Source organism: Cetorhinus maximus, unplaced genomic scaffold, assembly GCF_964194155.1.
Source record: "Cetorhinus maximus unplaced genomic scaffold, sCetMax3.hap1.1 HAP1_SCAFFOLD_3119, whole genome shotgun sequence".
In the NCBI taxonomy this organism is placed as follows: domain Eukaryota; kingdom Metazoa; phylum Chordata; class Chondrichthyes; order Lamniformes; family Cetorhinidae; genus Cetorhinus; species Cetorhinus maximus.
Genome location: NW_027599045.1, coordinates 1 through 23097, shown reverse-complemented (window position 1 = coordinate 23097; position 23097 = coordinate 1). Strand labels below are relative to the sequence as shown.

Here is a 23097-nt window from a genome sequence, read left to right as displayed (position 1 = left end):
CTCAGTTCATAGCACCCTCGCCTTTGAATCAGAGGGTTGTGGGTTCATGTCCCACTCCCGGAAACCAAGAACTGTGATTGTACTCGAAAGAGTTGCAATCTGTGACTGTTGATAACTCGAAAGAGTTTCCAACCTGGGGGACTGGTTAATGTGCCCAACGCTAGTTAACCTCTCTAACCTGGGGAACTGGTTAATGTATCCAACAGCAGTTAACCTGGGGAACTGGTTAATGTATCCGACAGCAGTTAACCTGGGGGACTGGTTAATGTATCCGACAGCAGTTAACCTGGGGGACTGGTTAATGTATCCGACAGCAGTTAACCTGGGGGACTGGTTAATGTATCCGACAGCAGTTAACCTGGGGGACTGGTTAATGTATCCGACAGCAGTTAACCTGGGGGACTGGTTAATGTATCCGACAGCAGTTAACCTGGGGGACTGGTTAATGTATCCGACAGCAGTTAACCTGGGGGACTGGTTAATGTATCCGACAGCAGTTAACCTGGGGGACTGGTTAATGTATCCGACAGCAGTTAACCTGGGGGACTGGTTAATGTATCCAACAGCAGTTAACCTGGGGGACTGGTTAATGTATCCGACAGCAGTTAACCTGGGGGACTGGTTAATGTATCCGACAGCAGTTAACCTGGGGGACTGGTTAATGTATCCAACAGCAGTTAACCTCTCCAACCTGGGGGACTGGTTAATGCGTCCAACGCTAGTTAACCTCTGTAACCTGGGCACTGGTTAGTGTCTTTGGTGTGGGTGGTTTCTATATCAATTTCCTCTCTCTCTCTGTGCGCCTCAGTCTCTGGAGCGGCTGAGGCGGTAACTTCAGAAAAACTTCTGGCTGAAGTTTGAAAACTTCTGAAAAAGTTTTAGAAATGTGACTATTTTTTATTTAAAAAACCGACTTTTCTTTGATTCCCCCCTCCAATTATTCGAGTTTTTAATCGTTCGCCTTTGTTTTATTTTATTTGATTCAAGTGTTTAACTGGGTCTCTCCCGGGAGGTCTCTCAATGTCCTCGGTCCCTGACCTCCGGAGCCCGGGAGCGGCTCCCCCGCCCGCCCTGGCCGCCGCCGCCGCCAGGAACTCGCACCCGGGCATGAGCCGCCCCTCGGCCGCCCAGCTCCCCGCCGCCGCCCCCTCCCAGGGGGGCCAGAGCCCCTGGCCGGAGCCGCGGGACGGTGTCCACTTCCTCCTGCAGGTGGGCTTGTGCCGGGAGGGCGCCTCCCTCCAAGACGGGTCTGTCCGGGCGGCTAGAAAACACGCCCTGGGTTTCATTGAGAGAAAGGTAAGTCGGTCTATGTTGTCTGGTTATTGTCTGTCTCTGTGTTAACCGGCAGGAAGGAAACTCCCTTTGTCATTATTCCTGACCAGCCCCTTGGAAATTCCCCCCTCCCCATCAGCTTCAGAATTTCCGGGCTCTTTGGCTAGGTAGTGCCTCACACTTCTCCCCCAAGGTTCAAGCTGCGACCCAAAATAAGGGGCGGGACCGGGTTGGAGGGGCTGATTGAGCTCCTCTGGTTCCCACGTCCCTCCCCAGTGATGTTCCCCCCCTCACCCCCCCCAAAAGTGCTGACTCTCACTGGGATACAAGGTCCCCCCCTCCTCTCCTGAAGGTGCTGACTCTCACTGGGGTACAGGGTCCCCCTCCTCTCCTGTAGGTACTGACTCTCACTGGGGTACAGGGTCCCCTCCTCTCCTGAATGTGCTGACTCTCACTGGGGTACAGGGTCCCCCTCCTCTCCTGAAGGTGCTGACTCTCACTGGGGTACAGGTCCCCCTCCTCTCCTGAAGGTGCTGACTCTCACTGGGGCACAGGGTCTCCCTCCTCTCCTGAAGGTGCTGACTCTCACTGGGGCATGGGGTCTCCAGTTCTTTCCCGAACAGCCGTTGTTTCGTCTGTGAGCAATTTGTTTTACTTATGGGGGGGTGGGGGAGGTGTCTTGGGTGGCAAAGCTATTTGACTGGGGGAAGCACTGCAGGTGATCTCAATCCCCTCCTTGTCCAATGATATCCCCCACACTTTACAACGAGTTGAGGCTCGGGGATGGAGTCAGGGAACGAGCAGCCGTGAATGCTGGTTAGGGGGCAGAAGCCATCCCAGTCCACAAGGGTGCTGAGGCCAATTATTACCTCAATGATCACTTTTGGCTTGGACAAGCTAGTCCAGCAGTGACCTGGCTTCACTGCCTGGCATTCTGGGTCAGGAATTTTCTGAATTGGCCTTTCTAATCCCTCGTTCCAATGGACTGACCCCACGATATTATCTCCAGATCATACCTGCACGCACGCCTCTGATAATTAAACCTACCTCGCACAAAAATACATATCTGCCATATATCAGAGCCCTTTGCGTTGTCCCAATTACTGCCGCTGTTCTGTGTCAAGATTTTCTGAATTTATGAATCCCTGTCCAGATTTCTATGTAAACGTCACACTGTAGTTACACCTTTCCACCAGTGGCGGTGCTGCAGAGCTTTGGTTTACCCTCAGCCCATTCCACGGCACATCATACCTGTGCTGTCTCTTTGAAAGACCCATCCAATCATTCCCATGTTCTCCCCACTCTATATCGTACATGAAGAAATGATATTCATAACTGGCTGGGAAAACAGTTTGACAGGAATAATATTTCACCAATGAACGTATCAAATATTTAAAGCAGAAAGCAAGACATTCATTCCTCACCAAGGTCAACTACAATTTAATTTCTGCCCTGCCACTGGAAATTTACAAGGTCTCGCCAACAACAACACAAATAAATTGCATTTACCTAGCACCGATAACACAATAAAACGTCCCCAGGGTGCATCACAGGAACGTCAATCAGACACAATTGGATCCCAAGCCCACAAGGAGATATTAGGGACAGGTGACCAAAAGCTCAGTCAAAGAGGTCGGTTTTAAGGAGCAACTTAAAGGAAGGAAGGGAGAGAGAGAGAGACAGTGCCGGAGAGTTTTAGGGAGGGAATTCCAGAGCTTAGGGGCCAGACACTCCTGGGAGTGTTTGATGGGGCCAGTGTAGAGGGAGCTTTACTCTGTATCTAACCCCGTGCTGTAGCTGTCCTGGGAGTGTTTGATGGGGACAGTGTAGAGGGAGCTTTACTCTGTATCGAACCCCGTGCTGTACCTGTCCTGGGAGTGTTTGATGGGGACAGTGTAGAGGGAGCTTTACTCTGTATCTAACCCCGTGCTGTACCTGTCCTGGGAGTGTTTGATGGGGACAGTTTAGATGGAGATTTACTCTGTATCTAACCCCGTGCTGTACCTGCCCTGGGAGTGTTTGATGGGGACGGTTTAGATGGAGATTTACTCTGTATCTAACCCCGTGCTGTACCTGTCCTGGGAGAGTTTGATGGGGACAGTGTAGAGGGAGCTTTACTCTGTATCTAACCCCGTGCTGTACCTGTCCTGGGAGTGTTTGATAGGGACAGTGTAGAGGGAGCTTTACTCTGTATCTAACCCCGTGCTGTACCTGTCCTGGGAGTGTTTGATGGGGACGGTTTAGATGGAGATTTACTCTGTATCTAACCCTGTGCTGTACCTGTCCTGGGAGTGTTTGATGGGGAAGGTGTAGAGGGAGATTTACTCTGTATCTAACCCCGTGCTGTACCTGTCCTGGGAGTGTTTGATGGGGAAGGTGTAGAGGGAGCTTTACTCTGTATCTAACCCCGTGCTGTACCTGTCCTGGGAGTGTTTGATGGGGACGGTGTAGAGGGAGCTTTACTCTGTCACAGAAACAGTTAAGTAGATTGATTTGATAAACACAGAAGAATCTTGCCCTGTATTCTACCCTGATTTCCCTTCTCCACCTCGCTGCTTCTCACATTCTCGATTGTTTCCCATGTCCCACCCAGTGCAGTTTAGGATGTCCGTTCTCATTAACCGGCCAGACTGAAATCCCCTTAAAATTGGATTTCTGCACGTGGACAGCCCTGAGACCTGTGGGGAAAGGCAACCCTCCGTTATAATGTAGGAAACTCAGCAGCCAATTTACGTACAGCAAGATCCCACAAACAGCAATGTGACAATGACCCAGATCATCTGTTTTTGGTGATGTTGGTTGAGGGATAAATATTGGCCCCAGGACACCGGGGAGAACTCCCCCCTGCTCTTCTTCCAATAGTGGCCGTGGGATCTTTTACCCCCACCCGAGAGGGCAGACGGGGCCTCGGTTTAATGTCTCATCCTGAAAGACGGCACTGACTCTCCGACAGTGCTGCACTCCCTCAGCACTGACCCTCCGACAGTGCGGCGCTCCCTCAGCACTGACCCTCCGACAGTGCGGCGCTCCCTCAGCACTGACCCTCCGACAGTGCGGCGCTCCCTCAGCACTGACCCTCCGACAGTGCGGCACTCCCTCAGCACTGACCCTCCGACAGTGCGGCACTCCCTCAGCACTGACCCTCCGACAGTGCGGCACTCCCTCAGTGCTGTTACCGGGAGGGTTGACCGAGCTTGTGTCTCCTGGGGGTGGCTGGTGAAAGCTCTGTCAGGCCTGATGAAGCGAGTTCTTTACCCTCTGAGTCGGGGCTGCCTAGTACAGAGAACTGTCCTCTCTAACATACCCCACAGAGAGAGAGAGTGCGTGACAGACTGAGTGCGTGACAGAGACAGCTGGCAGAGGGATAGCAGGGCAGGAGGTGGAAGCAACTCTCCAGCAGTCAGACTGCTGAGTGTTAGTGGACTACGTGAGCACAGGAGTCATCACAGTTGGGTCCATTCTTGCTGTCCGAGATCTCCTCAGTGATAAGACGAGTGGCTGTTGGCGGAGAGAGCTGCTCCGAGCCAGTTTTTAGCTGGCCAGCCAATCCACAAAAGCCTCAGCAGAGAGAGCAGCAAAGTCACAGAGTTGCACGCTGTTTTTCCATACCAGCTAAAGAATTATGTTTTGCTGTAGATGACACATTTCCATCTCTGTAAATTTCCCCCACCTGCGCTCAGTAACGACGATGAAAATATGATTTTTTTTTTCCAATCTGTGGGTGAGTTTTGTTTGTGAGAAGGAGGTGTGTGTTTTTTTTAAAATTGAGTTTACCTTCACTTACCCGGTCGCTAACCCAGTCATCAGCAACGTTAATAATCTGCAGCACACCACACTGTTCCAGAATAACCTGCAGCACCCCACACTGTTCCAGAGTAACCTGCAGCACCACACACTGTTCCAGAATAACCTGCAGCACCCCACACTGTTCCAGAATAACCTCCAGCACCCCACACTGCTCCAGAATAACCTGCAGCACCCCACACTGTTCCAGAATAACCTGCAGCACCACACACTGCTCCAGAATAACCTGCAGCACCACACACTGCTCCAGAATAACCTGCAGCACCCCACACTGTTCCAGAGTAACCTACAGCACCACACACTGCTCCAGAATAACCTGCAGCACCACACACTGCTCCAGAATAACCTGCAGCACCACACACTGTTCCAGAATAACCTCCAGCACCACACACACTGTTCCAGAATAACCTGCAGCACCCCACACTGTTCCAGAGTAACCTACAGCACCACACACTGCTCCAGAATAACCTGCAGCACCACACACTGCTCCAGAATAACCTGCAGCACCACACACTGTTCCAGAATAACCTCCAGCACCACACACACTGTTCCAGAATAACCTGCAGCACCCCACACTGTTCCAGAGTAACCTACAGCACCACACACTGTTCCAGAATAACCTGCAGCACCCCACACTGTTCCAGAGTAACCTGCAGCACCACACACTGTTCCAGAATAACCTGCAGCACCCCCACACACTGTTCCAGAATAACCTGCAGCACCCCACACACTGTTCCAGAACAACCTGCAGCACCCCACACACTGTTCCAGAATAACCTGCAGCACCCCACACACTGTTCCAGAATAACCTGCAGCACCACACACTGCTCCAGAATAACCTGCAGCACCACACACTGCTCCAGAATAACCTGCAGCACCCCACACTGTTCCAGAGTAACCTACAGCACCACACACTGTTCCAGAATAACCTGCAGCACCACACACTGTTCCAGAATAACCTGCAGCACCCCACACTGTTCCAGAATAACCTCCAGCACCACACACACTGTTCCAGAATAACCTGCAGCACCCCACACTGTTCCAGAGTAACCTACAGCACCACACACTGTTCCAGAATAACCTGCAGCACCCCACACTGTTCCAGAGTAACCTGCAGCACCACACACTGTTCCAGAATAACCTGCAGCACCCCACACACTGTTCCAGAACAACCTGCAGCACCCCACACACTGTTCCAGAATAACCTGCAGCACCCCACACACTGTTCCAGAATAACCAGCAGCACCCCACACACTGTTCCAGAATAACCTGCAGCACCCCACACACTGTTCCAGAATAACCTGCAGCACCCCACACTGTTCCAGAACAACCTCCAGCACCACACACACTGTTCCAGAATAACCTGCAGCACCCCACACTGTTCCAGAGTAACCTACAGCACCACACACTGTTCCAGAATAACCTGCAGCACCCCACACTGTTCCAGAGTAACCTGCAGCACCACACACTGTTCCAGAATAACCTGCAGCACCCCACACACTGCTCCAGAATAACCTGCAGCACCCCACACTGTTCCAGAGTAACCTACAGCACCACACACTGTTCCAGAATAACCTGCAGCACCACACACTGTTCCAGAATAACCTGCAGCACCCCACACTGTTCCAGAATAACCTCCAGCACCACACACACTGTTCCAGAATAACCTGCAGCACCCCACACTGTTCCAGAGTAACCTACAGCACCACACACTGTTCCAGAATAACCTGCAGCACCCCACACTGTTCCAGAGTAACCTGCAGCACCACATACTGTTCCAGAATAACCTGCAGCACCCCACACACTGTTCCAGAACAACCTGCAGCACCCCACACACTGTTCCAGAATAACCTGCAGCACCCCACACACTGTTCCAGAATAACCTGCAGCACCCCACACTGTTCCAGAACAACCTCCAGCACCACACACACTGTTCCAGAATAACCTGCAGCACCCCACACTGTTCCAGAGTAACCTACAGCACCACACACTGTTCCAGAATAACCTGCAGCACCCCACACTGTTCCAGAGTAACCTGCAGCACCACACACTGTTCCAGAATAACCTGCAGCACCCCACACACTGTTCCAGAACAACCTGCAGCACCCCACACACTGTTCCAGAATAACCTGCAGCACCCCACACACTGTTCCAGAATAACCAGCAGCACCCCACACACTGTTCCAGAATAACCTGCAGCACCCCACACACTGTTCCAGAATAACCTGCAGCACCCCACACTGTTCCAGAATAACCTGCAGAACCCCACACTGTTCCAGAATAACCTGCAGCACCCCACACTGTTCCAGAGTAACCTGCAGCACCACACACTGTTCCAGAGTAACCTGCAGCACCCCACACACTGTTCCAGAATAACCTGCAGCACCCCACACTGTTCCAGAATAACCTGCAGCACCCCACACCATTCCAGAGTAACCTGCAGCACCACACACTGTTCCAGAGTAACCTGCAGCACCCCACACTGTTCCAGAATAACCTGCAGCACCCCACACTGTTCCAGAGTAACCTGCAGCACCCCACACTGTTCCAGAGTAACCTGCAGCACCCCACACTGTTCCAGAGTAACCTGCAGCACCCCACACTGTTCCAGAGTAACCTGCAGCACCCCACACTGTTCCAGAGTAACCTGCAGCACCCCACACTGTTCCAGAGTAACCTGCAGCACCCCACACTGTTCCAGAGTAACCTGCAGCACCCCACACTGTTCCAGAGTAACCTGCAGCACCCCACACTGTTCCAGAGTAACCTGCAGCACCCCACACTGTTCCAGAGTAACCTGCAGCACCCCACACTGTTCCAGAATAACCTGCAGCACCCCACACTGTTCCAGAAAGCCTCCTGTTGAAGTGGCCAGATGCTGCCACTGTTTTGTAAATCATGGGGGTCACTCTGCGCTCGGCAACTTCCCTCCAACTGCAGCCTGAGCAATTTCTAACCCACCCATGTGTTTTCTTCGTTGCTGGGGCCAGTCCCAACTCTCTGTCAGACTGCCTCAACTTCAGCTCATCCAAAACTCTGTTGCCCCTGTGTCCGACCTCACACCGAGTCCCCTTCACCCATCACCCCCTGTGCTCACACTGACCCACACTGGCTCCCGGTCCAGAAACACCTCGATTTCAAAACTCACATCCTCGTGTTCAAATCCCTCCTCATCCCCTCCCTATCTCTGTAACCTCCTCCAGCCCCTACAACCCTCCCTGTCTCTGTAGCCTCCTCCAGCCCCTACAACCCTCCCTATCCCTGTAACCTCCTCCAGCCCCTACAACCCACCCTATCTCTGTAACCTCCTCCAGCCCCTACAACCCTCCCTATCTCTGTAACCTCCTCCAGCCCCTACAACCCTCCCTATCTCTGTAACCTCCTCCAGCCCCTACAACCCTCCGAGATCTCTGCGCTCCTCCAATTCCAGCCTCTTGACCATCCCCCGATTCCCATCGCTCCACCATTGGCGGCCGTGCCTTCAGCTGCCTGGGGGGTCCCTGAGCTCTGGAATTCCCTCCCTAAACCTCTCCGTCTGTGTCTCTCTCTCTCTCTCTCTCTCTCTCCTCCTTTAAGACGCTCCTTAAAACCGACCTCAGTGACTGAGCTTTTGGTCACCTGTCCCTAATATCTCCGTATGTGGCTCGGGGTCAGAGTCTGTCTGATATAAGCTCCTTGAGAACCTTTAACAATGTGAGAAGCACGATCATATTGCAAGCTGTTGGTGTTGATTCTCGGAGTAGTTAGTTGGAACGCCCTTGCTGGGTGAGTGAATACTGGGATGGAAGAGAGAATTATCTGGTTTAACAGCAGTCAGTGCTGATGGAGCCTTCCACCCACCGGGATATTGTGTTCCCTCAGCCCAGGGTAAAAATCTGCTGGGTGAAATTATGGAGGGACGGGGAGAGGGAGAGCCAGGGACAGTTAGAGAGACAGAGACAAACAGAGGGAGAGAGAAAGGGACAGTGAGACTGAAAGAGAGAGACAGACAGAGAGAGAGAGACAGACAGACAGAGAGAGGGAGAGAGCGACAAGCAATAATATTTATTTGGATAGTGACTCTTTGTTAATGGAAACCATGTCACTGCACAGGAGGGTAAATCTCAAGCCAACGTTTGAATGATTAGGGATAATTTAACTCAACCAACCCCCTGAACCCCACCCCCAACACCCCTCCATCCCCAAATCAGACACACACACACACACAGCTGTGTCACAGGCGGAACAGAGATTGGGCTGGTCAGTGAAGCCCCTGCAGTCGAATAGCTTGCCTAGACATGTGAATGAAAGGGGTGTTGTGTATGTCTGTGGAACCTGATCCCTGCCAGGGGTCAGTGCTCTGAGGCCCCCCCACCACTGCCCACAGGTAGAGAGGATGAACTCTCCATGTCAGTGCGGCATTGGGAACAGTGGAGTGTTGAAGGAACCCAACCAGGTGAGGGCCAACCCTGCCCACCCCTCTCCAGCCACTGGGATAAGGTAGGACAGGGAAGTCCTTCGTCTCCCCCATGTAATCCTCCAAATTGAAAGCTCATCTCTCTCCATCGCACGATTTTAAAATCCTCATCCTCATTTTCAAATCCCCTTCTCGCACCCCCCCTCCCTATTTCTGTAACCTCCTCCAGCCCCTCCAACCCTCCCTATCTCTGTAACCTCCTCCAGCCCCTACACCCCTCCCTATCCCTGTAACCTCCTCCAGTCCCTACAACCCTCCCTATCTCTGTAACCTCCTCCAGCCCCTACAACCCTCCCTATCTCTGTAACCTCCTCCAGCCCCTACAACCCTCCCTATCTCTGTAACCTCCTCCAGCCCCTACAACCCTCCGAGATCTCTGCGCTCCCCCAATTCCGGCCTCTTGACCATCCCCCGATTCCCCATCGCTCCACCATTGGCGGCCGTGCCTTCAGCTGCCTGGGGCCCTGAGCTCTGGAACTCCCTCCCTAAACCTCTCCATCTCTCTCTCTCTCTCTCTCTCTCCCCCTTTAAGACGCTCCTTAAAACCGACCTCTCTGACCGAGTTTTGGGTCACCTGTCCCCAATCTCTGTCCGTGAACGAGTGTCAAAATGTTGTCCCAATGATGTCCCCCGTCTCCGGTCTGGCTCAGGTGGAAATGTGTGGAGATAAATGCGAGTTGTCTGGTGTGAGATTGAGAGTATTTATTTGCGCTCAGGATGGGGTTGACGAGCGAGAGAGAGAGAGAGAGAGGCAGGGCAAGGAAGAAGGTTTTGGATTGGTTGTCATTATTTCTGAAGGTTAAAACTGTCTCTGTGAATTTGTGGTTAGGTTTCCTTGGTAACGCTTTGTGCAGTAGCACCTTCACTTGTAATGACCACAGAGATGTACTCTTCAGTTAATCCCATTCACTGACACTCTTGCACTGAACTTGCACAGATAGTTTGAACAGTCTGCAAGGTTGCACATCCTGCCCTCTCAACCATAACTCCCTTAAAATACTCTCCTCTTCAAGGCCGTCTGAAGGATTTGTGAACACAAGGTTTTGTCTCTTGACAAGGCTACAATTCCAGATTGCTGGGTCCCAAATTGGGGCACCAGGATTTAAGTCTGCTGTTTCTAACTTTCTGTTTCTCTTGACTCTTGAGTCCGAATGTCGTGGGTTTGAGGCCCACAATCCAGGCTAGCTCTCCCCCTGTGTCAGTGCCGAGGGAGCGCCGCACTGTCGGAGGGTCAGTGCTGAGGGAGCGCCGCACTGTCGGAGGGTCAGTGCTGAGGGAGCGCCGCACTGTCGGAGGGTCAGTGCTGAGGGAGCGCCGCTCTGTTGGAGGGTCAGTGCTGAGGGAGCACCGCGCTGTCGGAGGGTCAGTGCTGAGGGAGCGCCGCTCTGTCGGAGGGTCAGTGCTGAGGGAGCGCCGCGCTGTCGGAGGGTCAGTGCTGAGGGAGCGCCGCGCTGTCGGAGGGTCAGTGCTGAGGGAGCGCCGCACTGTCGGAGGGTCAGTGCTGAGGGAGCGCCGCACTGTCGGAGGGTCAGTGCTGAGGGAGAGCCGCACTGTCGGAGGGTCAGTGCTGAGGGAGCGCCGCACTGTCGGAGGTGCCGTCTTTCAGGATGAGACATTAAACCGAGGCCCCGTCTGCCCTCTCGGGTGGGGGTAAAAGATCCCACGGCCACTATTGGAAGAAGAGCAGGGGGGAGTTCCCCCCGGTGTCCTGGGGCCAATATTTATCCCAAAACCAACATCACTAAAAAAACAGATGATCTGGGTCATTATCACATTGCTGTTTGTGGGATCTTGCTGTGCGCAAATGGGCTGCTGAGTTTCCTACATTACAACAGTGACCACACTTCAAAAAGAAAAGTCCTTCATCGACTGTGAAAGACTCTGGGACGTCCCGAGGGGGGTGACAGGAGATGGGGAGATGATTTTGTCCCTGTTCTCCCACCGTGACAGCCTCACTCACACACACACACACACACTCGCTTTGCAAGAGGGATCACCGGACCGGTCTCTGCCCCTCGTTCTGTCCCACACTTGGAAAGCTCCCAAATAATCCCTTTAATTTAAGATGCGACAGCCCACAGTCTGTCACGGGGAACAGCGCCTCCCAATGAAACAGTGTCTGCCCTGCAGTGACTCCTGGCCCTCTCTCCTGAACCTGTCAACACTCACCCCCCACCCCCCTGCCCCCAGTCATCTGCTAATCACACGTGTGGGATCTTCCTGGACCCATTGAACTCTCCCACCAACAACACCTCGCATTTATCTAGCGCCTTTAGCACAGTCAACAGGAAGGTCAGTCGGACAGAATCTGACCCCGAGCCGCCTGCGGAGATATTTAGGGGCTGGGAGGTCAGAGAGGTCGGTTTTAAGGAGCGTCTGAAAGGAGCTCCCGCCCGCTCTCTCTCTCTCTCTCTTTCGGTGAGTGGTCAGGTTGAATGAGTTGGAGACAGGGGTGGGATGTCAGAGCAGAGAGAGAGAGAGAGGGAGAGGGTGCGGGGGAGGGGACTAGACTGTTGAGGTTGGGCTGAATGGCCTCCTTTGTCACTCTGTCAGCTGGGCTTCAGTGAAACCACATCCCTTTCGACAGATATCCGTCGCCTCTCCCCCCTTCCCACTCTCGCCTGACGCGTGCTTCATCGGTCAGGTGGTGGGGGTCCGGTGCGGGGGCTGTGGAGGGTCTTGGAGGTCTGGTTTAATTCCCCCTCCCTCCCCTCCGCACCGACACATTATCCATCAGCAATAGCCCTCTCTCAGCTGCCCCTTTCACACACTCTGACAGCTGGAAACCGACACCCCTGCTCCGGGAGTAACAACATATCCAGTGACCTTCTAACATCTCGGAGGATATTGTGTGACCACAGGAACCACACGAGACCCCCGCATTTTCCATTCACTCAGTCGCTCGCTTCTGACTCACTCTATTCACTGCCAAGACACCTCCAAGCAGGCACCTCGCAGCTCCACAGACTTCCTTTCAGTTTAACCTCTCTTTACCTCCCCAACTCACTCTCACACCACACTGACTCTCACTGGGGTACGGGTCCCACACACACTGACTCTCACTGGGGTACGGGTCCCACACACACTGACTCTCACTGGGGTACGGGTCCCACACACACTGACTCTCACTGGGGTACGGGTCCCACACACACTGACTCTCACTGGGTTACGGGTCCCACACACACACTGACTCTCACTGGGGTACGGGTCCCACACACACACTGACTCTCACTGGGGTACGGGTCCCACACACACTGACTCTCACTGGGGTACGGGTCCCACACACACTGACTCTCACTGGGGTACGGGTCCCACACACACTGACTCTCACTGGGGTACGAGTCCCACACACACTGACTCTCACTGGGGTACGGGTCCCACACACACTGACTCTCACTGGGATACGGGTCCCACACACACTGACTCTCACTGGGGTACGGGTCCCACACACACTGACTCTCACTGGGGTAGGGGTCCCACACACACTGACTCTCACTGGGGTACGGGTCCCACACACACTGACTCTCACTGGGGTACTGGTCCCACACACACTGACTCTCACTGGGGTACGGGTCCCGCACACACTGACTCTCACTGGGGTACGGGTCCCACACACACTGACTCTCACTGGGGTACGGGTCCCACACACACTGACTGTCACTGGGGTACGGGTCCCGCACACACTGACTCTCACTGGGGTACGGGTCCCACCCACACTGACTCTCACTGGGGTACGAGTCCCACACACACTGACTCTCACTGGGGTATGGGTCCCGCACACACTGACTCTCACTGGGGTACGGGTCCCGCACACACTGACTCTCACTGGGGTACGGGTCCCACACACACTGACTCTCACTGGGGTACGGGTCCCACACACACTGACCCTCCAGCTAGCCCCCGCTGGATGATCACAGTCAGCAAACAGGTCTCGAAGTCCTGGAGAAACAAAGGGGGCAGGAGGGACCCACGCTACGGGCTCCCTGAGCTGCTCATCCCCGGACCCCTTGCTGGAAATGTAACCCGGGGCCGGCTTCTCATGTGGACCCTCCTTCTGCAGTCGCCAGGGGGATTCAGAAAAAGACGGTGTCGTGCATTCCCAAGGGGGGCTCGATTAGCTCGTCCCTGGAAGCTAACCCTAGCCAGGGAGCCATTGTCCAATGAAGCGATCAGCCTTATCCATCTCCGCCATCTCCGACAGTTGAATACCCCGGGGACTGCCATAGATGCTTTGCTCATTAGGCAGGAGATACGAGTCCTTCAAGTTCCCATGAAGTCATTGGCCGCGACTTTCTGATCCCCCATCTCGTGGCGGGAACCCCCCTCCCCGGGACCCCCCCTCCCCCGGCACAGCTGAAAGCCCTTGACCTCTGCCGGGACCGGGTGACCCCGGCGGCGGGTGGGGGGCTGGAAAATCCCGCCCATTGTCTTTGATGGGTTTTGCTGATTCCATGTCAGTGCATTGGAATGTGGGATGTACAGTAATGCAAATTGGGCGTAGCCATCTTGGGTTGTGGGTTCAAATCCCGTTAGCCGCTGTGTTTTGAAAAGTCTTTTTAGACGTTCAGTTCAGAGTTAAAAATCATTATTTGGCGTAAAGCACCTCTCCATGGTGGAAAGGAAATTGCCTCCCACTCTCAAGTATGTGTTTTCCGCCCAGGGCCTTGTTTAGTGTCTGTGATACAATAGTGGCCTGGCGTCAATTTGTTCCTCACACTCATATCCTGAATAACCTCTCAGACTCTTCAAAATAAACCTTGCAGCTAATTTTAGCACTGCCACAAATAAGAGGGATTTGCAACTCATCAGGTTGTTTCCTCCTTTCTTCCCTCCCTCCCTCATTTGCAGGCCCCAGAATAACTCTCATCAATAACACGGGCCTGAAACACAGTAAAACGTCCCCGAGGTGCTGCACAGGAAGGTCAATCAGAGAGAATCTGACCCCCAGCCACATACGGAGATATTAGGGACAGGTGACCAAAAGCTCGGTCAGAGAGGTCGGTTTTAAGGAGCGTCTTAGAGGAGGAGACAGAGAGAGAGAGAGACGGAGGCGGAGAGGTTTAGGGAGGGAATTCCAGAGCTCAGGGCCCCAGACAGCTGAAGGCACGGCCGCCAATGGTGGAGCGATGGGAATCCGGGGATGGTCAAGAGGCCAGAATTGGAGGAGCGCAGAGATCTCGGAGGGTTGTCGGGGCTGGAGGAGGTTACAGAGATAGGGAGGGTTGTAGGGGCTGGAGAAGGTTACAGAGATAGGGAGGGTTGTAGAGGCTGGGGGAGGTTACAGAGATAGGGAGGGTAGTAGGGGCTGGAGGAGGTTACAGAGAGAGGGAGGGTGTAGGGGCTGGAGGAGGTTAGAGAGATAGGGAGGGTTGTAGGGGCTGGAGGAGGTTACAGAGATAGGGAGGGGTGTAGGGGCTGGAGGAGGTTACAGAGATAGGGAGGGTTGTAGGGGCTGGAGGAGGTTACAGAGATAGGGAGGGGTGTAGGGGCTGGTGGAGGTTACAGAGATAGGGAGAGTTGTAGGGGCTGGAGGAGGTTACAGAGATAGGGAGGGTTATAGGGGCTGGAGGAGGTTACAGAGATAGGGAGCAGTGTAGGGGCTGGAGGAGGTTACAGAGTTAGGGAGGGTTGTAGGGGCTGGAGGAGGTTACAGAGATAGGGAGGGGTGTAGGGGCTGGAGGAGGTTACAGAGATAGGGAGGGTTGTAGGGGCTGGAGAAGGTTACAGAGATAGGGAGGGGTGTAGGAGCTGGAGGAGGTTGCAGAGACTCAGTGCGAGTTCAGACACGGGGGCAGCAGAGTTTTGGATGAGCTGAAGTTTACGGAGGGTGGAATGTGGGACAGTCGCCAGGAGAGCGTTGGGATGGTCATGTGTGGAGGTAGCGAAGACATGGGTGAGGGCTTCAGCAGCCAATCAGCTGAGACGGGGTGGAGTTGGGCGACGAGAGGTGCTGAAGAAGTGAATATACGGTCAGAAGCTGAACACAGGGCAGTTTAGGAGTTTCGGAAGGATGTCTAATGGGGAATGATAATAGCGGGTTTCTACAGGAGCTCACCCCCCTGTCTGTCTCTCGCTGGGCTCTCTCAATGACTCTAACTAACCTGATTGTGCCCCTGCCTCTCAGTTTCCAGAGAATGGACTGTACGGCCTGACCAAAGATCAGATTCTGCTATTCCGACATAACCTAGAGTCGAAAAACATCCTCCAGAGACTCCTGTCCACTGATATCGTCCGAGAAGGGGATCTCATCGAGGCCGTCTTAGCAGGTGAGGGGGGGAAGTGGGTGGTGGGGGTGGGGGTGGGGGGGGTGGGTGGTGTGGCTGTAATCACCCCGAGGTAGGCCTCAGCTGGAGCCTGCGGCTTCGGGAGAGTCTGGTGACGTGCTGGGGGACCCTGCAGGACAAGCTAACCGGGCCTTCCCTCTGCCCGTGTTCCCTCCACCGCTAACGCTGTGTCCCCCCTCTCTCTCTCTCTCTCTCTCCCACCCCCGCCCCCCTCCTCAGGCTCCGTGTCGATCGGAGGGAGCAGCATCCGTCCGCACGTGCTCTTCGTGCACTCCTACCGGACCCCGGCCTTCTGCAACTACTGTGGCGAGATGCTGTGGGGCATCGTGAGACAGGGCCTGAAGTGTGATGGTAAGAAAAGAAACCAGGCGGGGGGTCATTTTATCCAGAAGCGGCGAGATCTCCCGCGGCCTCCGGCGTTCAGGGTGGTCGGCTTGGCTTCTCTGTCCGAAGGCCGATCGAGCTCGATTCGAGAGCCCTGTAGGCTAGGCCGAGACTCCCCACAGTTGGCGGTTGAGTAGGCCCCTGGTCTTTCTGGGCGGGTGGATGTGGACAGATCCTCTTCCCCCCACCTCCTACCCCTCACCCAGGCTACACGCCATTCTAACTACCTGCTTTTCTCTCTGTCCCCACCCCTCCCGTTCCTCCGCAGGCTGCGGCCTAAACTACCACAAGAGGTGCACCCTGAACATTCCCAACAACTGCAAGAGGAGGAATCTCCACAACCTGTCCACCAGCACCAGCAACAACTCCTTGTGTAACACTGGCAGCCAGGAGGAGGTGAGTCACTGTGCATGAGACACAATAGCACAGACATCTCATTCCAATAGTCAAACACCCTCCCACACACACTGACTCTCACTGGGGTACGGGTCCCACACACACTGACTCTCACTGGGGTACGGGTCCCACACACACTGACTCTCACTGGGGTACGGGTCCCACACACACTGACTCTCACTGGGGTACGGGTCCCACACACACTGACTCTCACTGGGGTACGGGTCCCACACACACTGACTCTCACTGGGGTACGGGTCCCGCACACACTGACTCTCACTGGGGTACGGGTCCCACACACACTGACTCTCACTGGGGTACGGGTCCCACACACACTGACTCTCACTGGGGTAAAGTCCCACACACACTGACTCTCACTGGGGTACGGGTCCCACACACACTGACTCTCGCTGGGGTACGGGTCCCACACACACTGACTCTCACTGGGGTACGGGTCCCACACACACTGACTCTCCCTGGGGTACGGGTCCCACACGCACTGACTCTCACTGGGGTTCGGGTCCCACACGCACTGACTCTCACTGGGGTACGGGTCCCACACGCACTGACTTTCACTGGGGTACGGGTCCCACACACACTGACTGTCACTGGGGTACGGGTCCCACACACACTGACTCTCACTGGGGTACGGGTCCCACACACACTGACTCTCACTGGGGTACGGGTCCCACACACACTGACTCTCACTGGGGTACGGGTCCCACACACACTGACTCTCACTGGGGTACGGGTCCCACACACACTGACTCTCACTGGGGTACGGGTCCCACACACACTGACTCTCACTGGGGTACGGGTCCCACACACTCTGACTCTCACTGGGGTACGGGTCCCACACACACTGACTCTCACTGGGCCTGTGTGTTTGATCTGATTGACTGTTGTTGGACTGAACCCTTCACCCCACCTTCTCCCTCCGCAGACTAATCGTCCCCTTGGCCGGTCTGGACGAAGGACTCCCTCGTTCAGTGGCCGACCCATCTGGATGGATGAGTGGGAGATGTCGAGGGTAAAAGTCCCCCACACGTTCCAAATCCACTCGTACACCAGACCAACCATCTGTCAGCACTGTAAACACCTCCTGAAGGGGCTGTTCCGACAGGGCATGCAGTGCCGAGGTAAGGTCACCCAGCAACACACAGCTCTCAGCAGCAATGGAGATTCTAGAGAGATAAGGACTGTCGGAGGGTCAGTACTGAGGGAGGGTCAGTGCTGAGGGAGCGCCGCACTGTCGGAGGGTCAGTGCTGAGGGAGCGCCGCACTGTCGGAGGGTCAGTGCTGAGGGAGCGCCGCACTGTCGGAGGGTCAGTGCTGAGGGAGCGCCGCACTCTCGGAGGGTCAGTGCTGAGGGAGCGCCGCACTGTCAGAGGGTCAGTGCTGAGGGAGCGCCGCACTGTCGGAGGGTCAGTGCTGAGGGAGCGCCGCACTGTCGGAGGGTCAGTGCTGAGGGAGCGTTGCACTGTCGGAGGGTCAGTGCTGAGGGAGCGCCGCTCTGTCGGAGGGTCAGTACTGAGGGAGCGCCGCACTGTCGGAGGGTCAGTGCTGAGGGAGCGCCGCATTGTCGGAGGGTCAGTGCTGAGGGAGCGCCGCGCTGTCGGAGGGCCAGTACTGAGGGAGCGCCGCACTGTCGGAGGGTCAGTACCGAGGGAGCGCCGCACTGTCGGAGGGTCAGTACTGAGGGAGCGCCGCACTGTCAGAGGTGCCGTCTTTCAGGATGAGACATTAAACCGAGGCCCTGTCTGCCCTCTCGGGTGGGGGTAAAAGATCCCACGGCCACTATTGGAAGAAGAGCAGGGGAGAGTTCTCCCCGGTGTCCTGGGGCCAATATTTACCCCTTAACCAACATCACTAAAAAACAGATGATCTGGGTCATTATCACATTGCTGCTTGTGGGATCTTGCTGTGCGTAAATTAGCTGATGCGGGCTGCATGGCGCGGGGGCCTGAAATGGAGCCTGGGGTTTTCTGGCTGTGTGTGCCCCAGTGTCCTGCACTGACCCACTGAGAGTGGGGCAGCAGCCTCTCGTGTGAGAGCCTAGCGGTTATAAGCAGCGAGTTTCAAAGCGTCTAAGTCCCCGCTCCTGAACCATTGCCGCTCTCTCTCTCTCTCCAAAAGATTGCAAGTTCAATTGCCACAAGCGCTGCATCGGCTCGGTGCCTAACAACTGCTTTGGAGAATCATCTTTAAACAACGAGAATGGAGAAGGTCAGCAAAGTTTTCGTTTGGGGTTAATGAAGGGTCGTCCTGTTCATTACAGAGTCCGCGTGGGACTGACAGGCCTAACGTTTAAAAACACCGTCTGGGTCCTGCCCCTCTACAGGGGGGCAGATATTGCCCCTGGAGGGGGGCTCAGCGCAGATTCACCAGCATGGTCCTGGGGCTGAAGGGGTTAAATTACGAGGGTGGGTCACACAGACTGGGCTGGTATTCCCTCGAGTGTCGAAGGTTAAAGGGGGGGAATCTAATCGAGGGGTTTAAGATGATTTAAGGATTTGATAGTTTCTCTCTATCGACCCTGTTTCCTCTGGTGGGGTGGGGGGCTGGAGTCCAGAACAAGGGGGCAGAACCTTAAAATTTGACCCAGGCCGTTCAGGGTGATGTCAGGAAGCACCTCCTCACACAGAGGGGAGTGGGAATCCGGAACTCTCTCCCTCCAAGAGCTGTCGAGGTTGGGGGTCAACTGTAATTGTCAGAACTGAGATTGATGGATTTTTGTTGGGTGAGGGGATTAAGGGTTACAGAACTGAGGTGGGTGGATGGCGTTAAGATACGGATCAGTACAGACCTAATTGAATAGCCTTTTCTTGTCCCTGTGTATCAGGCTCGAGGAGGGGCTGAATGGCCTCCTTACGTTCCAATGAAACAGGCTCGAGGTGCTGAATGGCCTCCTCCTGTTCCTGTGTTACAGGGTTCGAGAGGGGTTGAATGGCCTCCTCCTGTTTCTGTGTAACAGGGTTTGAGAGGGGCTGAATGGCCTCCTCCTGTTCCTGTGTGACAGGCTCGAGGAGGGGGCTGAATGGCCTCCTCCTGTTCCTGTGTAATAGGCTCGAGGAGGGGGCTGAATGGCCTCCTCCTGTTCCTGTGTAACAGGCTCGAGGAGGGGGCTGAATGGCCTCCTCCTGTGTAACAGGCTCGAGGAGGGGGCTGAATGGCCTCCTCCTGTTCCCGTGTAACAGGCTCGAGGAGGGGGCTGAATGGCCTCCTCCTGTTCCTGTGTGACAGGCTCGAGGGGGCTGAATGGCCTCCTCCTGTACCTGTTTAACAGGCTCGAGAGGGGCTGAATGGCCTCCTCCTGTTCCTATGTAACAGGCTGGAGAGGGGCTGAATGGCCTTGTCCTGTTCCTGTGTAACCGGCTGGAGAGGGGCTGAATGGCCTCCTCCTGTTCCTGTGTGTCTGTGACGATGGATTTGTGCTTTATGTTTCTAGCCGAGGGGATGAATTCTGACGTTGGAGACTCTGTTGCCGGAGGGGATGCGAGATATTTGGAACTCCAGGTTTCCGGTTCCACTTCTCCGGAAGACGCGGAAAATATTCCCAGTCCCGATCCCAATTCTCCATCGGATTGGAGACCAGAGGAATCTTCCGAACCCATCAGGTAACCTCATCCTGTTCTCCATGAACAATCTCCGGAACTCGGCAGATAGAGGCTCCCGGTGGGCAAGGTTTCAGGGGGAGAAGCTCCCATCTCTCCAGCTCCTGTCACCCCCTCGGGACGTCCCAGAGTGTTTCACACACAACCAAGGACTTTTTTTTTGAAGTGTGGTCCCTGTTGTAATGTAGGAAACTCAGCAGCCCATTTACGCACAGCAAGATCCCACAAACAGCAATGTGACAATGACCCAGATCATCTGTTTTTAGTGATGTTGGTTGGGGGATAAATATTGGCCCCAGGACCCCGGGGAGAACTCCCCCCTGCTCTTCTTCCAATAGTGGCCGTGGGATCTTTTACCCCCACCCGAGAGGGCAGACGGGGCCTCGGTTTAATATCTCATCCTGAAAGATGGCACCTCCGACAGTGCAGCTCTCCCTCAGTACTGACCCTCCGACAGTGCGGCGCTCCCTCGGCACTGACCCTCCGACAGTGCGGCGCTCCCTCGGCACTGACCCTCCGACAGTGTGGCTCTCCCTCGGCGCTGACCCTGTGGAGATCTCCCTTTGTGACAGGCGGCTGTAAAGTCTCACTGGTCCGCCGAGATGCCTGAAGGCCTGTGCACGGGAAGTGTGTGGAATGTTCCGGATTCGACACCCGGCCATCATTGATTGCTGTTCCATCTCTGTCATATTTCAGCCCCAGGTCCAGCAACAACATCCCGCTGATGCGAGTGGTTCAGTCGTTGCGACACGCCAAGAGGAAGAGTAGCACAGTGTTACTGGAAGGCTGGCTGATGCATTACAGCATGAGGGACCCTCTGGTCAGTGCTCGGGTCACCCCTGTTAAAGCTCCAAACACCACTTACACTGCGGGCGGGGGGGCGGTGCTGAGGGTCATCACTGAGACCAGGCTGACGGCAGTCAAAAAAAACATCGTGATTTTTAGCAAACACAGCCCAGGAGGAGGCCATTCAGCCCATCGTTCCTGTGCTGGCCCTTTGAAAGATCTATCCAATCAGTCCCCCCTCCTCCTCTCTCTCTCCCCCACAGTCCTGCAAATTTCTCCTTTTCGAGTATTTATCCAATTCCCCCTTTTGAAAGTATCTATTGAATCTGCTTCCACCGCCCTTTCAGGCAGCACCTTCCAGATCACAACAACTCGCTGTGTCAAAAAACATTCCCCTCATCTCCCCCTCTGGCTCTTTTCCCGATTCTCTTCAATCTGTGTCCCTCTGGTTACCGACCCTCCTGCCACTGGGAACAGTTTCTCCTTATTCACTCGATCCAAACCCTTCCTGATTTTGAACGCCTCGATTCAATCTCCCCCTTAACCTTCTCTGCTCTAAGGAGAACAATCCCAGCCTCTCCACATGAACTGAGGTCTCTCATCCCTGGGAACGTTCTAGTAAATCTCCCTCCGCACCCTCTCCGAGACCTTGAAATCCTTCCTAAAGTGTGGGGCCCAGAATTGGACAGGATCCTCCCGCTGGGGTCTAACCCGTGTTTGGAAAGGGTTTCACACCACTTTACAGTGTTTAGGTTAATGGTCACTCACATTATCACTGTTTATTCAGGGTAAGGATCACTCACTGTGTAACTGTACAGAGTCACTGTTTATTCAGCAGGGTAAGGGTCACTCACTGTGTAACTGTACAGAGTCACTGTTTATTCAGGGTAAGGGTCACTCACTGTGTAACTGTACAGAGTCACTGTTTATTCAGGGTAAGGATCACTCACTGTGTAACTGTACAGAGTCACTGTTTATTCAGGGTAAGGATCACTCACTGTGTAACTGTACAGAGTCACTGTTTATTCAGGGTAAGGGTCACTCACTGTGTAACTGTACAGAGTCACTGTTTATTCAGGGTAAGGGTCACTCACTGTGTAACTGTACAGAGTCACTGTTTATTCAGGGTAAGGATCACTCACTGTGTAACTGTACAGAGTCACTGTTTATTCAGGGTAAGGATCACTCACTGTGTAACTGTACAGAGTCACTGTTTATTCAGGGTAAGGGTCACTCACTGTGTCACTGTACAGAGTCACTGTTTATTCAGGGTAAGGGTCACTCACTGTGTAACTGTACAGAGTCACTGTTTATTCAGGGTAAGGATCACTCACTGTGTAACTGTACAGAGTCACTGTTTATTCAGGGTAAGGATCACTCACTGTGTAACTGTACAAAGTCACTGTTTATTCAGGGTAAGGATCACTCACTAACTGTGAATTCGCTAATCTGTTTTCTGATCTTGGTCACGTGACAGAGGAAGAGACATTACTGGCAACTGGACAGCAAGTGTATCACCCTTTATCAGAATGAGTCTGGCACCAAGTTCTATAAGGTACAGTGACCCCCTCGGCTTATTAAATTGGAGCAGAGTTGTCTCTGGCTGCACGAGGTCAGGTCCCAGCCTCAATCAGGAGGGTCCTGATCTGCCGGCCCTGTGTCCCTTCACCTTTCAGTTCAGAGTGACCCCTCTCTCTCTGTCCCTGCAGGAAATACCCCTCTCCGAAATCCTGCTGGTGAAGTCATCCCAGGACGTGCCCAGTCTGTCGCCGGACGGCGCTCCTCACTGTTTCGAGCTGGTCACCGACTCGGACGCTCTCTACGTGGGGGAGAACCTGCACTCTCCGGCCCAGGGTCAGAGCCCCAGCCAGCCGGGAGGTGCCCCAGGGTCCAGTGTGGCTCGGACCTGGGAGAGAGCCATCAGACAGGCCCTGATGCCTGTGGCTCCACAGCCTACTCCTCGCATGCAGACAGGGTCCAGCAGGGAGCTGGGTGAGTACCTGGGCGGAGTGGGGGGGGGCGGTTACAGAGCAGGGACGATGGAGTTAATTATTGACTGACTAACTGTCTCTCTCTCTCTCTCCGTCTCTACCCCACCCTC

General features: G+C 54.5%; 1 protein-coding gene across 1 annotated transcript; it reads left to right on the top strand.

Moving 5' to 3' along the window:
- Window positions 1-1020: 1020 nt before the first annotated feature.
- Window positions 1021-22988, top strand: LOC144677828 (serine/threonine-protein kinase D3-like; the record flags this gene model as incomplete). Its single annotated transcript, XM_078537835.1, has 10 exons — window positions 1021-1296; window positions 15657-15798; window positions 16036-16167; window positions 16469-16596; window positions 17540-17735; window positions 18733-18822; window positions 20045-20213; window positions 20907-21030; window positions 22474-22551; window positions 22706-22988. Coding segments are annotated over exons 1-10 (1618 nt in total), but the record flags the coding sequence as incomplete, so codon positions are not given.
- Between the last annotated feature and the right edge of the window lie 109 nt (window positions 22989-23097).